This window comes from Salmo salar, chromosome 15, assembly GCF_965601325.2.
Source record: "Salmo salar chromosome 15, fSalSal1, whole genome shotgun sequence".
NCBI lineage: Eukaryota > Metazoa > Chordata > Actinopteri > Salmoniformes > Salmonidae > Salmo > Salmo salar.
In genome coordinates, this window is record NC_138305.1 from 98384580 (window position 1) to 98401939 (window position 17360).

A 17360-nucleotide genomic window follows, 5' to 3' on the forward strand; every position below is an offset into this window, starting at 1 on the left:
ATCTGCTATTGGCTCTCTGGATTCTATTTTACAATTATTATCACAGAATGTCAAATCTGAATTTGTCCTTCTGGGTGACTGAACCTAGACTAGTGGACACATACACTGTGCCCTGGATGGGAAGCAGCATTGTGTATATGTATTCAGACTTGTCAAAGGCGTTTGATTCTGTGGACCATACTGTCTTGGTGCAGAGATTGAAGTGTGTTGGGATTACTGGTCATGCTCTGGAGTGGTTTGTGAACTAGCTATAGAACCCAGTGTGTTAAGGCAGATGGTTGTATGTCGGACACCGTAGAGTTGTGCTTGGGTGTCCCCTGTTGTTTATTATTATCTATATCAACAACATTGGAAGCCATATTGAGACAGCTGATGTACATTTTTACGTGGATGACACTGTTCTCTAAGTGGCAACAGTTTGACTTTGGCTTTTGAAAAATCTCAAACAACTTTTAACATTATTCAACAGAATCTGTACGGTTTGAAGATTGTTCTGAATTCCTCTAAAACAAAATGAATGGTATTTCCCAATACTAAACAGTACTAAACTACGTAATTACTATGTTGGAAGGACATTCTATAGAGCAAGTCAAAACGTACAAATACCTGGGAGTTTGGGTGGAGAGAACCTTGTCAGGAAACTCAAGCTGCGCATTGGGTTTAATTACCGGCACAAAGCTTGTTTTTCCTTTGCCGCCAGAAAGGAGTTGATTAGTTGTACTTTTCTCTCTGTGTTGGACTACGGTGATACTATTTACTGTATGTGCCTCAAGCGCTACACTGAAGGCTCTTGACTCTGTGTATCATGCAGCCCTTCGTCTTGACACCAATCAGAGAAGTCTAACTCACCATTGTGATCTCTACTGTGCTGTTAGGTGGACATCACTAGCAACACGCAGGCTCAAACACTGGTACATTCTTATTTATAAGGCCATTTCAGGAAAACTGACATCTTATCTATCCTGTCTTCTAGCTCGAAATGAAAACACATTCAAACTCAGATCTCAATCTTGTTATATTTTAAGAGTCCCGAAAATGTATACCGAGCAATGGAAAAAGGTCCTTTGATTGCTCAGTCCCCTGGTCTTGGAATTCCCTCCAAGCCAACCTACAACTACAGGACCTGGTGTCCCTGGAGGAGTTCACAGGACAAATAGGTGAACAGGTTGTTGAGACATGTAGTTGTTTCTAGTTGTCACTAGTTTGCATTGCCTTATGTAAGAAAGAATGTCGTTTTACTTCACCACACACACACACACACACACACACACACACACACACACACACACACACACACACACACACACACACACACACACACACACACACACACACACACACACACACACACACACACACACACATCCACTGTTTGTCTGCTGTTGTATTTGAGCTGTTGCCTGTGTCTTCTGTCTGTGTTGGCCATTTGTCTTACATTGTTTGTTTTTTAATCCCCCATCCCCACAGGAGGCCTTTTTCCTCTTGCCAGGCCCTCATTGTAAATAAGAATTTGTTCTAAATTGTCTAGCCTGGTAAAATAAGAGCGGGGCAGTCCTTTTATTTTGAATCTCTGTAGACCAGAGGAATGGGGACACATCAGGCCCAGATGTCTCTGCCCTAGCCTGGTCTCCCATCTGTCTGCGCTATCGTGCCATTGGTGTGACAATGACCATAGGAGTTGGCAAGACAGCACAAACAGATCTGGGAACAGGCTATCTCTGTGCCGCTGTCGAATAGCCCTGTAGCATCATGGTTTAACATTGTTCAGTCATCCAACCTGGGGTTTGTCTTTGGAAGTGGTCACAGAGCCATGGGACAGGCTATAATTAAGCAATAAGGCCTGAGTGGGTGTGGTATATGGCCAATATCCCACAGCTAAGGGCTGCTCTTAAGCACGACATAACATAGAGTATACCATGACTGTCAGCCAATCAGCATTCAGGGCTTGAACCACCCAGTTTATTACAGGATTTATAAGCAGGGTGGTTCAAGCCCTGAATGCAGCCGTGGTATCAGACCGTATACCATGGGTATGACAAAACATTTATTTTTACTGCTCTAATTATGTTGGTAAGCATTTTATAATAACAATAAGGCACCTCGGGGGTTTGTGGTATATGGCCAATATACCACAGCTAAGGGCTGTGTCCAAGGACTCCGTGATGTGTCGTGCCTAAGAACAGCCCTTAGCCATGGTATATTGGCCATATACCACACACCCTTATTGCTTAAATAACTGCTGGGGTCACTAGCTGGGAACGGCTATCTACAGGAGGGTGGGATGGGACAGGCTAACTACAGGAGGGTAGGATAGGACAGGCTACCTACAGGAGGGTGGGATGGGACAGGCTAACTACAGGAGGGTGGGATGGGACAGGCAAACTACAGGAGGGTGGGATGGGACAGGCTGACTACAGGAGGGTGGGATGGGACAGGCTACCCACAGGAGGGTGGGATGGGACAGGCTACCTACAGGAGGGTGGGATGGGACAGGCTAACTACAGGAGGGTGGGATGGGACAGGCTAACTACAGGAGGGTGGGATGGGACAGGCTAACTACAGGAGGGTGGGATGGGACAGGCTGACTACAGGAGGGTGGGATGGGACAGGCTACCCACAGGAGGGTGGGATGGGACAGGCTACCTACAGGAGGGTGGGATGGGACAGGCTAACTACAGGAGGGTGGGATAGGACAGGCTACCTACAGGAGGGTGGGATGGGACAGGCTACCCACAGGAGGGTGGGATGGGACAGGCTACCTACAGGAGGGTGGGATGGGACAGGCTAACTACAGGAGGGTGGGATGGGTCAGGCTAACTACAGGGGGTGGGATGGGACAGGCTACCTACAGGAGGGTGGGATGGGACAGGCTAACTACAGGAGGGTGGGATGGGTCAGGCTAACTACAGGGGGTGGGATGGGACAGGCTACCTACAGGAGGGTGGGATGGGACAGGCTAACTACAGGAGGGTGGGATGGGACAGGCTACCTACAGGAGGGTGGGATGGGACAGGCTAACTACAGGGGGTGGGATGGGACAGGCTAACTACAGGGGGTGGGATGGGACAGGCTAACTACAGGGGGGTGGGATGGGACAGGCCAACTAGTTAGCCTGTCCCATCCCACCCCCCTGTAGTTAGCCTGTCCCAGGCTAACTACAGGGGGGTGGGATGGGACAGGCAGACTACAGGGGGGTGAGATGGGACAGGCAGACTACAGGGGGGTGAGATGGGACAGGCAGACTACAGGGGGGTGGGATGGGACAGGCAGACTACAGGGGGGTGGGATGGGACAGGCAGACTACAGGGGGGTGGGATGGGACAGGCAGACTACAGGGGGGTGGGATGGGACAGGCAGACTACAGGGGGGTGGGATGGGACAAGCAGACTACAGGGGGGTGGGATGGGACAGGCTAGGTCTCTGTGTAGAACTGCTCCTCCACCCTCCCTATCCAACCGCCTTCTCACAGATAGACTCTCATTGTCAGAGACTAGCCCTTGCTCGGGTAGTCAGCTGGAAGAAACCAAGAGGGACGATCCACAGCCTCCAAAATAACACCATTAGCCTTTCATTCAAACCCAGCTATTTTTCCTCGTTCTGCTGTCAATCTTCTCAGTCAGTCAGCCAGGCAGCCAGTCAGTCAGCTAGCTATTCAGCCAGTCAGTCAGTGCTCAGGCAGAGTGAGTGTGTGTTGACTGTCTTTCCCATGGACAAGTGTTACCCTTTCTACACTACCATACCGATTCCAACTGTATTTTGCTGGGCTGTCTCTGATTAACCTTGTCATTTTAAGCATGGTTCCAGCAACTTTGGGGATACATAACCAGTACAGCCTGGCTTAGCTTGGCTCGGCTTGGCTCAACTCAGTTGTGTGAAAAGAGTATATGAATGAGGCAGGGTTGTTAGTCAGGGTTGGGTCATGTCAGGTCACCAAGCAGGCTGTGGGTTGGTGGAGAGGGTTCATCTCTTTCTCTCCCACTGGGTGGGCTGGGCTAATGGGCTGTGTTTGAGTCAGTTCAGCTCCGAGATTTTTTCTGTCTGTTTTGCTCTCTCTCTCCTTCTCTCCCTCTCCTCTCCCCTCCCCTCTTTCTCTCAAAGTATGTCACTCCATTCAAGTGGTGGACAACCCTCTAGAGTAGCCAACGTAACAGCATGACAGGAACTCCTAAATTACAATGCTGCTCTTGTTTAGTCTCCTCTCTCTCTCTACCTCTCTCTGTCTCTGTCTCTCTCTCGCTCTAATTCTCTCTCACTCTCTCTCTGTCTCTCTCTCTCTCTCTCTACCTCTCTCTGTCTCTCTGTCTCTCTCTCGCTCTAATTCTCTCTCACTCTCTCTCTGTCTCTCTCTAACTCTCTCTGTCTCTCTCTAACTCTCTGTCTCTCTCTCTCTCTCTACCTCTCTCTGTCTCTGTCTCTCTCTCGCTCTAATTCTCTCTCACTCTCTCTCTGTCTCTCTCTAACTCTCTCTGTCTGTCTCTCTCTCTCTCTCTGTCTGATCCTCTCTAACTCTTTCTCTGTCTCTCAATTTAATTCAATTCAGGGGTCTTTATTGGCATGGGAAACATATGTTAACATTGCCAAAGCAAGTGAAATAGATAATATACAAAAGTGAAATAAACAATAAAAATGAACAGTAAACATTACACTCACAGAAGTTCCAAAAGAATAAAGACATTACAAATGTCATATTATGTATATATACAGTGTTGTAATGATGTACAAATGGTTAAAGTGCAAAAGGGAAAATAAATAAGCATAAATATGGGTTGTATTTACAATGGTGATTGTTCTTCACTGGTTGACCTTCTCTTGTGGCAACAGGTTACAAATCTTGCTGCTGTGATGGCACACTGTGGTATTTCACCCAGTAGATATGGGAGTTTATCAAAATCGGGTTTGTTTTCGAATTCTTTGTGTATCTGTGTAATCTAAAGGGGAAATATGTGTCTCTAATATGGTCATACATTGGGCAGGAGGTTAGGAAGTGCAGCTCAGTTTCCACCTCATTTTGTGGGCAGTGTGCACATAGCCTGTCTTCTCTTGAGAGCCAGGTCAGCCTATGGCGGCCTTTCTCAATAGCAAGGCTATGCTCACTAAGTCTGTACATAGTCAAAGCTTTCCTTAAGTTTGGGTCATTCACAGTGGTCAGGTATTCTGCCATTGTGTACTCTCTATTTAGGGCCAAATAGCATTCTAGTTTGCTCAGTTTTTTTGTTAATTCTTTCCAATGTGTCAAGTAATTATCTTTTTGTTTTCTCATGATTTGGTTGGGTCTAATTGTGTTGTTAATTGTGTTGCCGTCTCTCTCGAACTCTCTTGTTCTCCTCTCAATTCTATTCAATTCAATTTAAGGGCTTTATTGGCATGGGAAACATATGTTAACATTGCCAAAGCAAGTGAAGTAGATAATAATTAACAGTAAACATTACACTCACAAAAGTTCCAAAATAATAAAAACATATCTCTGTCTATCTCACCCATATACTAACAGTGCCTTGAGAAAGTATTCACCCCCCTTGGCATTTTGCCTATTTTGTTGCCTTACAACATGGAAATAAAATATATTTGGGGGGGGGGGGAGGGGTTGTATCATTAGATTTACACAACATGCCTACCACTTTGAAGATGCAAAACATTTTTTTTATTGTGAAACCAACAAGAAAAAATACAAAAAAACTGAAAACTTGAGCGTGCATAAATATTCACCCCCCAAAGTCAATACTTTGTAGAGCCACCTTTTGCAGCAATTACAGCTACAAGTCTCTTGAGATATGTCTCTATAAGCTTGGCACATCTAGCCACTGGGATTTTTGCCCATTCTTCAATGCAAAACTGCTCCAGCTCCTTCAAGTTGGATGGGTTCCGCTGGTGTACAGCAATCTTTTAAGTCATACCACAGATTCTCAATTGGATTGAGGTCTGGGCTTTGACTAGGCCATTCCAAGACATTTAAATGTTTCCCCTTAAACCACTTGAGTGTTGCTTTAGCAGTGTGCTTAGGGCCATTGTTCTGCTGGAAGGTGAACCTCCGTCCCAGTCTCAAATCTCTGGAAGACTGAAACAGGTTTCCCTCAACAATTTCCCTGTATTTAGCGCCATCCATGATGCCTTCAATTCCCTGCCGATGAAAAACATCCCCACAGCATGATACTGCCACCACCATGCTTCACTGGGGGGGGATGGTGTTCTCGGGGTGATGAGAGGTGTTGGGTTTGTGCCAGGCATAGCATTTTCCTTGATGGCCAAAAAGCTCAATTTTAGTCTCATCTGACCAGAGTACCTTCTTCCATATGTTTGGGGAGTCCCTCACATGCCTTTTGGCAACACGAAACGTGTTTGCTTATTTTTTTCTTTAAGTTATGGCTTTTTTTCTGGCCACTCTTCTGTAAAGCCCAGCTCTGTGGAGTGTACGGCTTAAAGTGGTCCTATTGACAGATACTCCAATCTCCGCTGTGGAGCTTTGCAGCTCCTTCAGGGTTATCTTTGGTCTCTTTGTTGCCTCTCTGATTAATGCCCTCCTTGCCTGGTCTGTGAGTTTTGGTGGGTGGCCCTCTCTTGGCAGGTTTGTTGTGGTGCCATATTCTTCCCATTTTTTAATAATGGATTTAATGGTGCTCCGTGGGATGCTCAAAGTTTCTTATATTTTTTTATAACCCAACCCTGATCTGTACTTCTCCACAACTTTGTCCCTGACCTGTTTGGATAGCTCCTTGGTCTTCATGGTGCCACTTGCTTGGTGGTGCCCCTTGCTTAGTGGTGTTGCAGATTCTGGGGCCTTTCAGAACAGGTGTATATATACTGAGATCATGTGACACTTAGACTGCACACATGTGACTTCTGAAGGTAGTTGGTTGCACCAGATCTTATTTAGGGGCTTCATAGCAAAGGGGGTGCATACATATGCACGCACCACTTTTCCGTTTTTTTTTATATATATAATTTTTTGAAACGAGTAATTTTTTTAAATTTCACTTCACCAATTTTGAATATTTTCTGTATGTCCATTACATGAAGTCCAAATAAAAATCAATTTAAATTACAGGTTGTAATGCAACAGAATAGGAAAAACGCCAAAGGGGGTGAATACTTTCGCAAGGCACTGTAACCTCTTCTCTCTATCCCACCAGATGTGGAGCAGATGGCTATTGACTGGCTGACAGGAAACTTCTACTTTGAGGACAACGTGGACGATCGTATATTTGTGTGCAATGTTGACGGCCAGACGTGTGTCACTCTGCTGGATCAGGAGCTCTACAACCCTAAAGGCATCGCCCTGGATCCCTTCATGGGGTGAGCACTACCCCGATAACAACCCCAGAGACCCCTAAGAAGTGCCCTGAGATGCTTTCGTGTGTATTCCCCTTGGTCCTTTTGGTCAGGTGACTGCCCACCCAGCCCTTAGTCAGTCAGGTGACTGCCCACCCAGCCCTTAGTCAGTCAGGTGACTGCCCACCCAGCCCTTAGTCAGTCAGTTGACTGCCCACCCAGCTCTTAGTCAGTCAGGTGACTGCCCACCCAGCTCTTAGTCAGTCAGGTGACTGCCCACCCAGCTCTTAGTCAGTCAGGTGACTGCCCACCCAGCCCTTAGTCAGTCAGTTGACTGCCCAGCCAGCTCTTAGTCAGTCAGGTGACTGCCCACCCAGCTCTTAGTCAGTCAGGTGACTGCCCACCCAGCTCTTAGTCAGTCAGGTGACTGCCCACCCAGCTCTTAGTCAGTCAGGTGACTGCCCACCCAGCCCTTAGTCAGTCAGTTGACTGCCCACCCAGCTCTTAGTCAGTCAGGTGACTGCCCACCCAGCCCTTAGTCAGTCAGTTGACTGCCCACCCAGCTCTTAGTCAGTCAGGTGACTGCCCACCCAGCCCTTAGTCAGTCAGGTGACTGCCCACCCAGCCCTTAGTCAGTCAGTTGACTGCCCACCCAGCTCTTAGTCAGTTGACTGCCCACCCAGCCCTTAGTCAGTCAGGTGACTGCCCACCCAGCCCTTAGTCAGTCAGGTGACTGCCCACCCAGCCCTTAGTCAGTCAGGTGACTGCCCACCCAGCCCTTAGTCAGTCAGGTGACTGCCCACCCAGCTCTTAGTCAGTCAGGTGACTTCCCACCCAGCCCTTAGTCAGTCAGTTGACTGCCCACCCAGCCCTTAGTCAGTCAGGTGACTCCCACCCAGCCCTTAGTCAATCAGAACTCTTCCTCCTCTAAGACATACACACACATGCAACATGCATGATCACTTACCCTTGTTGATGCTGGCACGTCAAAATGGTTTGGTGCATCTTGAATGTGAGGGGTCAAATATAAATTGAAGAAGTACATTATAATGCGGTCAGTCCTCCTTTCCTCAATTTAATATCCCCACACACTCCTCTACCTCCTCGCTCCTCTACCTCCCCTCGCTCCTCTACCTCCCCTCGCTCCTTTACCTCCCCTCGCTCCTCTACCTCCCCTCGCTCCTCTTCCTCCCCTCACTCCTCCACCCTCCCCTCGCTCCTTTACCTCCCCTCGCTCCTCTATCTCCCCTCGCTCCTCTACCTCCCCTCGCTCCTCTACCTCCCCTCGCTCCTTTACCTCCCCTCGCTCCTCTACCTCCCCTCGCTCCTCTACCTCTCCTCGCTCCTCTTCCTCCCCTCACTCCTCCACCCTCCCCTCGCTCCTCCACCATCCCCTCGCTCCTCTACCTCCCCTCGCTCCTTTACCTCCCCTCGCTCCTCTGCCTCCCCTCGCTCCTCTACCTCCCCTCGCTCCTCTACCTCCTTTTGCTCCTCTACCTCCCCTCGCTGCTCTGCCTCCCCTCGCTCCTCTACCTCCCCTCGCTCCTCTCCCTCCCGTCGCTCCTCTGCCTCCCCTCGCTCCTCTACCTCCCCTCACTCCTCTACCTCCCCTCGCTCCTCTACCTCCCCTCACTCCTCTACCTCCCCTCGCTCCTCTACCTCCCCTCACTCCTCTACCTCCCCTCACTCCTCTACCTCCCCTCGCTCCTCTACCTCCCCTCACTCCTCTACCTCCCCTCTCCTTTACCTCCCCTCACTCCTTTATCTCCCCTCACTCCCCTCTCTCCTCTACCTCCCCTCTCTCCTCTACCTCCCCTCACTCCTTTACCTCCCCTCGCTCCTCTACCTCCCCTCGCTCCTCTACCTCCTTTTGCTCCTCTACCTCCCCTCGCTCCTCTACCTCCCCTCGCTCCTCTACCTCCTTTTGCTCCTCTACCTCCCCTCGCTCCCCTCGCTCCTCTACCTCCCCTCGCTCCCCTACCTCCCCTCGCTCCTCTACCTCCCCTCGCTGCTCTGCCTCCCCTCGCTCCTCTACCTCCCCTCGCTCCTTTACCTCCCCTCGCTCCTCTACCTCCCCTCGCTCCTCTACCTCCCCTCGCTCCTCTACCTCCCCTCGCTCCTTTACCTCCCCTCGCTCCTCTACCTCCCCTCGCTCCTCTACCTCCCCTCGCTCCTCTACCTCCCCTCGCTCCTTTACCTCCCCTCGCTCCTCTACCTCCCCTCGCTCCTCTACCTCCCCTCGCTCCTCTACCTCCCCTCGCACCTCTACCTTCCCTCGCTCCTCTATCTCCCCTCGCTCCTCTATCTCCCCTCGCTCCTTTACCTCCCCTCGCTCCTCTACCTCCCCTCGCTCCTCTACCTTCCCTCGCTCCTCTACCTCCCCTCGCTCCTCTACCTCCCCTCGCTACTCTACCTCCCCTCGCTCCCCTACCTCCCCTCGCTCCTCTACCTCCCCTCGCTCCTTCCTTTACCTCCCCTCGCTCCTTCCTTTACCTCCCCTCGCTCCTCTACCTCCCCTCGCTCCTCTACCTCCCCTCGCTCCTCTACCTCCCCTCGCTCCCCTACCTCCCCTCGCTCCTCTACCTCCCCTCACTCCTCTACCTCCCCTCGCTCCTCTACCTCCCCTCGCTCCTTTACCTCCCCTCGCTCCTCTACCTCCCCTCGCTCCTCTACCTCCCCTCGCTCCTCTACCTCCCCTCGCTCCTCTACCTCCCCTCGCTCCTCTACCTCCCCTCACTCCTCTACCTCCCCTCACTCCTCTACCTCCCCTCGCTCCTCTACCTCCCCTCGCTCCTCTACCTCCCCTCGCTCCTCTACCTCCCCTCACTCCTCTACCTCCCCTCACTCCTCCACCCTCCCCTCGCTCCTCTACCTTCCCTCGCTCCTCTATCTCCCCTCGCTCCTTTACCTCCCCTCGCTCCTTTTCCTCCCCTCGCTCCTCTACCTCCCCTCGCTCCCCTACCTCCCCTCGCTACTCTACCTCCCCTCGCTCCCCTACCTCCCCTCGCTCCTCTACCTCCCCTCGCTCCTTTACCTCCCCTCGCTCCTCCACCTCCCCTCGCTCCTCTACCTTCCCTCACTCCCTACAGGAAGGTATTCTTCACAGACTATGGTCAGACTCCCAAGGTGGAGCGTTGTGACATGGACGGTCAGAACCGGACCAAGCTGGTGGATAGTAAGATCGTGTTCCCCCACGGTATCACCCTGGACCTGGTCAACAGGCTGGTCTACTGGGCTGATGCCTACTTGGACTACGTAGAGGTGGTGGACTATGAAGGCAAGAACAGACATACCATCATACAAGGCCTGCTGGTGAGGACAAACACACACACACATACACAATACACATACACATACAGACACCAACTCGGATTGTGTTTCTGTTGTTAATTCTGTTAGATTGAACACCTTTATGGGCTGACGGTGTTTGAGAACTACCTGTACGCCACCAACTCAGACGAAGGCAACCTAAACCCCGCTAAGACCAGTGTGATCCGGATCAACCGTTTCAACTCCTCTGACTACACGGTGGTTACCAGGGTGGACCGCGGCGCCGCCCTGCACGTGTACCATCAGAGACGCCAACCCCCAGGTAGGTTCACACCCACATACCCCCATGTATGTATCCAGAACAGCCGCTGTAGGAATGGGGCAATCTTTGCCATGAAGTTTGGAACGTAGTGTGCACAGGCTTTTGTTCCAGCCCTGCATGTGTACCACCAGATACGCCAACCTCCATGTAGGTACAGGCCTAGGGTAGCAATATGATGGTACCGTTTTCGTGAAATCCTGGTTAGAGGAGTCCAGAAGAGTATCTATCTGTCTGTATCTAGTTGTAGCCATGTTGGTGCCTAGTGCTGATCATTCGCTTCTGACCACTGCCCCCTGATCCCTCTCTTGTCCCCTGGTGCCCAGTGAGAGAGAAGAGTCATGCGTGTGCCCCGGACCAGTTTAAGAAGCCAGGAGGCTGCTCAGACCTCTGTCTGCTGGGGAACAGCCACAAGACTCGGACCTGCCGTTGTCGCTCTGGATTCAGCCTGGGCAGCGATGGGAAGTCCTGCAAGAGTGAGGACTTTCTAACTTTTAATTGATTTAAATTGAATTGAATGCCATACACTGAGCATAGCATGGAAATCACACACAACAGCACATCTCAGCTCAGCACAGAACTCCATACAGAACAGACCTGCAATTTATGTAGTATCAATATGAGTTGAATATAATCTCTCCAAGCAAGAAAATGTACCATTTACATAACTTCGACATACTCTTTGGACAGAAAAGGTCTCGTTGTTGTGTTTCCCCAATCTTGTAACTAACCGTTCAGCGATGTTCCCATGACAATGATGTAATGTTTTCTGATGTTCCCTCTGCAGAACCTGAACACGAGTTGTTCCTGGTGTACGGTAAGGGTCGCCCTGGCATCATCCGTGGCATGGACATGAATGCCAAGGTCCCCGACGAGTTCATGATCCCCATTGAGAACCTGATGAACCCGAGGGCGCTGGACTTCCACGCCGAGAGCGAATTCATCTACTTCGCTGACGCCGTGAGTTACATAATTGGACGGCAGAAGATCGATGGCACTGAGAGAGACACCATACTGAAGGACGGTAAGGACTGATCTAGTACCATAGTATTTAACATGAAATGCATTACAACAACCCTCTGCTCAACCCTATTACAAAATCAAATCGCTATTCATATAGAACCGTAATACGTTTAGAATCACGAGTTGTATCAGATAGTTACCTAGGATTTGTGATACAAATTATATCATGAGGTCCCTGCCAATAACAAGCCCTAGTAGACAGTCACGCTCCCTCTCTCAGTCCCTTCCTCTATCCCTCTGTCCCTTCCTCCCTTCTTTCCTTCCCTCAGGCATCCACACCGTGGAGGGGATAGCTGTAGACTGGATGGCAGGTAACCTGTACTGGACAGACGACGGGCCAATGAAGACCATCAGTGTGGCCAGGTTGGAGAAGGCCTCTCAGACACGCAAGACCCTCATTGAGGGCAAGATGACCCACCCCCGCGCCATCGTAGTGGACCCCCAGCACGGGTCAGACATTATGCCCTCCTTATGTTCTATTGCTATAGTATACATCTCACACAGAGACATCACCCTATGAGAATGTATTGTAATATTTCTGTACATTTCCCACAATTCCTAGGTTTTCCAGAAATGCTGGTTGGAGGATTCCTGGGGGAACACTTTTTGGGGGATTTCTGGAAAACCTGTGAATTTCAGGAAAGTTACTGGAAGTTTGCAAACGTAGTATTGCTCTAACAGAACGTGCGACTGTGTTCCAGGTGGATGTACTGGACGGACTGGGAGGAGGACCCCAAGAAGACTAACCGAGGGAAGATCAAGAAGGCATGGATGGACGGCTCGCATGACCAGGTCCTGCTGACCAGTAAGACCGTGCTGTGGCCCAACGGCCTGAGTCTGGACATCCCACAGGGCATCCTGTACTGGGTGGATGCATACTACGACCGCATTGAGATGGTTTACCTCAACACCACAGAGCGCAAGGTCAGTTAGACTGCTTACTAAGCCTAGACCTAACCCTAATGATCACACATGTACAAATCTCCCCACCAGAGACCGAGGTTCAATACCCACATCCACACTCCTACTGTTTCTCCCACCTACCTATATCCTATCTGATTGCCAAACTGTCTAAATCGAAGTGTCAGCAAATACTCCCAAAATGTATATAAAAAGGATTCTATGGTTTTGACCTTCACCATGACCATGATCTGTGTCGTATGATCATTTTCTCTCTCTCATTGGTCAGATGGTGTATGAGGGAAATGAGCTGAACCACGCCTTCGGCCTGTGTCACTACAAGCACTTCCTGTTTTGGAACGAGTACCGTGGCGGCAGCATCTTCAAACTGGACACCACCACCAGCACTGTCACGCTGCTCCGCAATGAACGACCACCCCTCTTTGAGATCCGCGTGTATGATGCTCACCAGCAGCAAGGTAACAGTAATGGAAAGTACTATATGGATAATGCTAGGTAACACTATATAGGTAACGCTAGGTAACACTATATGGGTAACACTATATGGGTAACACTAGGTAACACTATACAAGACATTGAACAAGCAAGTCATAAAGTGACATCATAACACATGCCAAAACTTATTGTCAAATTTCATTAAAGGTTATAATATGTCAGGGATTTAGCTAGCCTAGATGTGAATGAATGAATGCATAAATAAATGAATACTTTAATGGCCCAAATAGGAAATTAGCTTGGTAACAATGCTAACAGCCCTGTCTGCCTGTCTTCTGTTGGTGTTTCTATAGGCACCAACCTGTGTCGTGTGAAAAATGGTGGCTGCAGCAGTCTGTGTCTGGCTATCCCTGATGGCAGGTCCTGTGGCTGTGCTGACGACCAGATACTGGATGACGACAATGTCACCTGTAAATGTATGTATTGGGATGGTCTCAATTAGAATATGTTAAAATATTATTTTAAGTTGATCTGGGATGCTGTATGGAATGTCCATGTTTAAGCTGGTGAGTGGAGAAATGAATGTCTCAGACCTGCTTTCTTCAGCTGAATTGGTTCTAATAGCTCTCATAAGTAGATAAATGCATCCCATATTTCCCGAATATGAACAGCTGAGATTGAGAGACGTTGCTCTACTAGAGTATCCGTAACAGTCTCCTCCTTTCCTCTCGCTCTCTCTCTCTCTCCCCAGCCAACCCCACCTACATCCCTCCTCCTCAGTGTCAGCCCGGAGAGTTTGCCTGTAAGAACAACCGCTGTATCCAGGAGCGATGGAAGTGTGACGGTGACAACGACTGTTTGGACAACAGCGACGAGGCGCCTGAGCTCTGCCGTGAGTAGTGTCACACCGCCACTCCTTCGCCATGGTTACTGAGCAACACACACACACAACAACAACAACAACAATAACAACAATGCATGACACGCACAGTTGAGAATCATGAGCTGAGTAGGAGCAGCAGCAGAGCATGAGCTTTGTTTAAAGCTGATCCAGCACTAATACTGCCTCTTCTTTCAAACATGCATCTATTGACTGTTAAATAGGCCCATAGTTTCTCCATCCATCTCTCTCTTCATGCGGCAATTAGTAAAACTAGGATTTCTCTGTGTATACATGAAAGTTCCACTTCCAGTGCATGACAGAGCAGTCGGAGCAGCAGAAGCTCCAGCATCCTAAAACGTAATGTGCTTATAGATGTGTAATATCAGCTTTATGAACTTACAGTTAATGTAAATCCCCTTATATTAGGCCAGTTATAGGAGACTCTCGTAGAGATACTGTAAAAACATGTTCTAATTCTATTGATCTTACATTCTAATTCTACTATTCTAATTCTATTGATCTTACATTCTAATTCTAATGTTCTAATTCTATTGATCTTACATTCTAATTCTACTATTCTAATTCTATTGATCTTACATTCTGATTCTAACATTCTAATTCTATTGATCTTACATTCTAATTCTAATGTTCTAATTCTATTGATCTTACATTCTAATTCTAATGTTCTAATTCTATTGATCTTACATTCTAATTCTATTGATCTTCCATTCTGATTCTAACATTCTAATTCTATTGATCTTACATTCTAATTCTAACGTTCTAATTCTATTGATCTTACATTCTAATTCTAACGTTCTAATTCTAACATTCTAATTCTATTGATCTTACGTTCTAATTCTAACGTTCTAATTCTATTGATCTTACGTTCTAATTCCAACATCTTAATTCTATTGATTTTACATTCTAATTCTATTGATCTTACATTCTAATTCTATTGATCTTACATTCTAATTCTATTGATCTTACATTCTAATTCTGTTGATCTTACATTCTAATTCTTATGTTCTAATTCTATTGATCTTACATTCTAATTCTAACATTCTAATCCTACTGTCTTTCTTTTCTCTCCTCCAGACCTGCACACGTGTCCATCGGACCGGTTCAAGTGCCAGAATAACCGCTGTATCCCCCTGCGCTGGCTCTGTGACGGGGACAATGACTGTGGAAATGATGAGGATGAGTCCAATACTACCTGCTCAGGTACACACACTTAACATAATGTGTAATTTAGCCTATTGAACACAAAAACTATGTTTCAAGTCAGAATTAGGCAGGTCGAATGCCTACTTCACCCATAATTTCTGGTATTTTTGCACAAAACAGTAGTGTGTAGTTCCAGTAGTTAGCTACACCGCTACATGGTAAAACAGTAGTGTGTAGTTCCAGTAGTTAGCTACACCGCTACATGGTAAAACAGTAGTGTGTAGTTCCTGTTGTTAGCTACACCGCTACATGGCAAAAAAGTTATTAACTACTGGAAAAACTACCAATATTAGAATTTAGTTTAACTACCACCAAGCTACTGCAAAATGTAGTTACATTATTAGTTGAACTACATGTAGTTAACTACTCCTCAACACTGCACACACACACACACACACACACACACACACATACACCTTTCCCATCTCTCTATAATGCTATTATCCTCCACCCCTTTCAAGCTCGTACGTGCCCACCCAACCAGTATGCGTGTGCCAGTGGGCGCTGCATCCCCACTTCCTGGACATGTGACCTGGATGATGACTGTGGGGACCGTTCTGACGAGCCGGCCTCCTGTGGTGGGTCCTTATCTCATCACACATCACCTCTGTAACATTCTATATTTTGCTCGGTAGTGTATTGTTGGAAATTCAACTCACTATAGCTGAAGCCTGGTCACCAGATGTATTTATGTTTTAACCCAGTGGTACTCATTGCGCGACCGCAGGAACTCTTGCGGCTCGCTGTGATTTTCCATTCATAATACATAGCAATGATACAATATCAATTCAATGTGTTTAATGCTGGCCTGAATCACTTCATTGAATATGTCTATTGTTCCCTGGATGGCAGATAGATGGCAGTATAGCGCAACAGCCTTCCCTGTGGCAGAGTTGGTAGAGCATGGTGTTTGCAACGCCAGGGTTGTGGGTTCGATTCCCACGGGGGGCCAGTACAAAAAAAAATATGCATGAAATGAAAATGAAATGTATGTATTCACTACTGTAAGTCGCTCTGGATAAGAGCGTCTGCTAAATGACTAAACTGTAACTGTTAAACAGAAAGGCCAAAATAGAACGTTTTCCGAAATATAATGCAATTGCTCAGCTACAGCGACTGACACATATCAGTTTGCTACTAGCTAATTTTGCAGTCTGGTCGACATGGGCTGATTTATTGTAAAAAAGAAACGTAAATCTATTGACAATGAAAATGAGGGGGAAAAGCTGGAGAACAACGTGACAGCTATGAACAAACAACCACTGGAGAACCAAGAAAACCAGGAAAATGGCGGCGGGGAAATGCAGCTAGCTAATGTAGCTAACGTGGCTCTGGTGGCTAGAGAAGGATACGGTCGATTCAAGAAGAACACAGAAAGTTCCAAGAGAAATGGGCAGACTAGTATTTTTTGGTACTGCATGATGGGACTTGCTCACTTTGTCTTATTTGCCAGAAGGCAGTCAATTGTTTTAAACAAGCAAATTTAGAGCAACATTTCCAGTCACACCATGCCCACTTTGACAAAACAAATCCGCCACAAAGCAACCTCTGAAACAACAAAATAGCGCAACTCAAAGGACAGCTCAAATGACAACAAAAAATGATGGACAGATCTAGCACTGTTGCAGAGAAAACGACAGAGGCAACATATGAGATTGCATGGATACTTGCGAGAAACAAGGCCTTCACAGACGCGAAGATTGTCAAATAATGTTTTTTGGCCTCAGCCGAAATATTGTATGCTATTTTAGATTTGGGTATGTCATTTAAGGCCAAAATTGAAAAAAAGGGTCCGATCCTAAAGCAAATTAAGGGACTGCAACTCTCAGACTCGACCATAACAAGACGCATAGAAGACATCGACATCGCTAAGTAACTGATTACTGACATATCCGTGGCGCCGTGTTTCAGTATTCCGCTTGATGAACGCACTGATGTACTTATAAGTGACATTGCCCAATTATGTGTTTTGGTCCGCTACCCTCAAAACGAGACGTTCATAGAGGAACTTTTATGTTT

General features: G+C 47.8%; 1 protein-coding gene across 1 annotated transcript in view; it reads left to right on the forward strand.

Annotated features, from left to right (window-relative positions):
* The window catches only part of LOC106572662 (low-density lipoprotein receptor-related protein 1), a 237152-nt gene that overhangs the window by 88284 nt on the left and 131508 nt on the right, over positions 1-17360 (forward strand). Inside the window, 12 exon segments of the mRNA XM_082962191.1 lie at positions 7128-7290; positions 10356-10578; positions 10666-10858; positions 11182-11331; positions 11643-11879; positions 12148-12328; positions 12580-12802; positions 13068-13257; positions 13588-13710; positions 13986-14126; positions 15213-15338; positions 15803-15919. Of these exon segments, the coding sequence (XP_082818317.1) occupies positions 7128-7290; positions 10356-10578; positions 10666-10858; positions 11182-11331; positions 11643-11879; positions 12148-12328; positions 12580-12802; positions 13068-13257; positions 13588-13710; positions 13986-14126; positions 15213-15338; positions 15803-15919 (2067 nt within the window).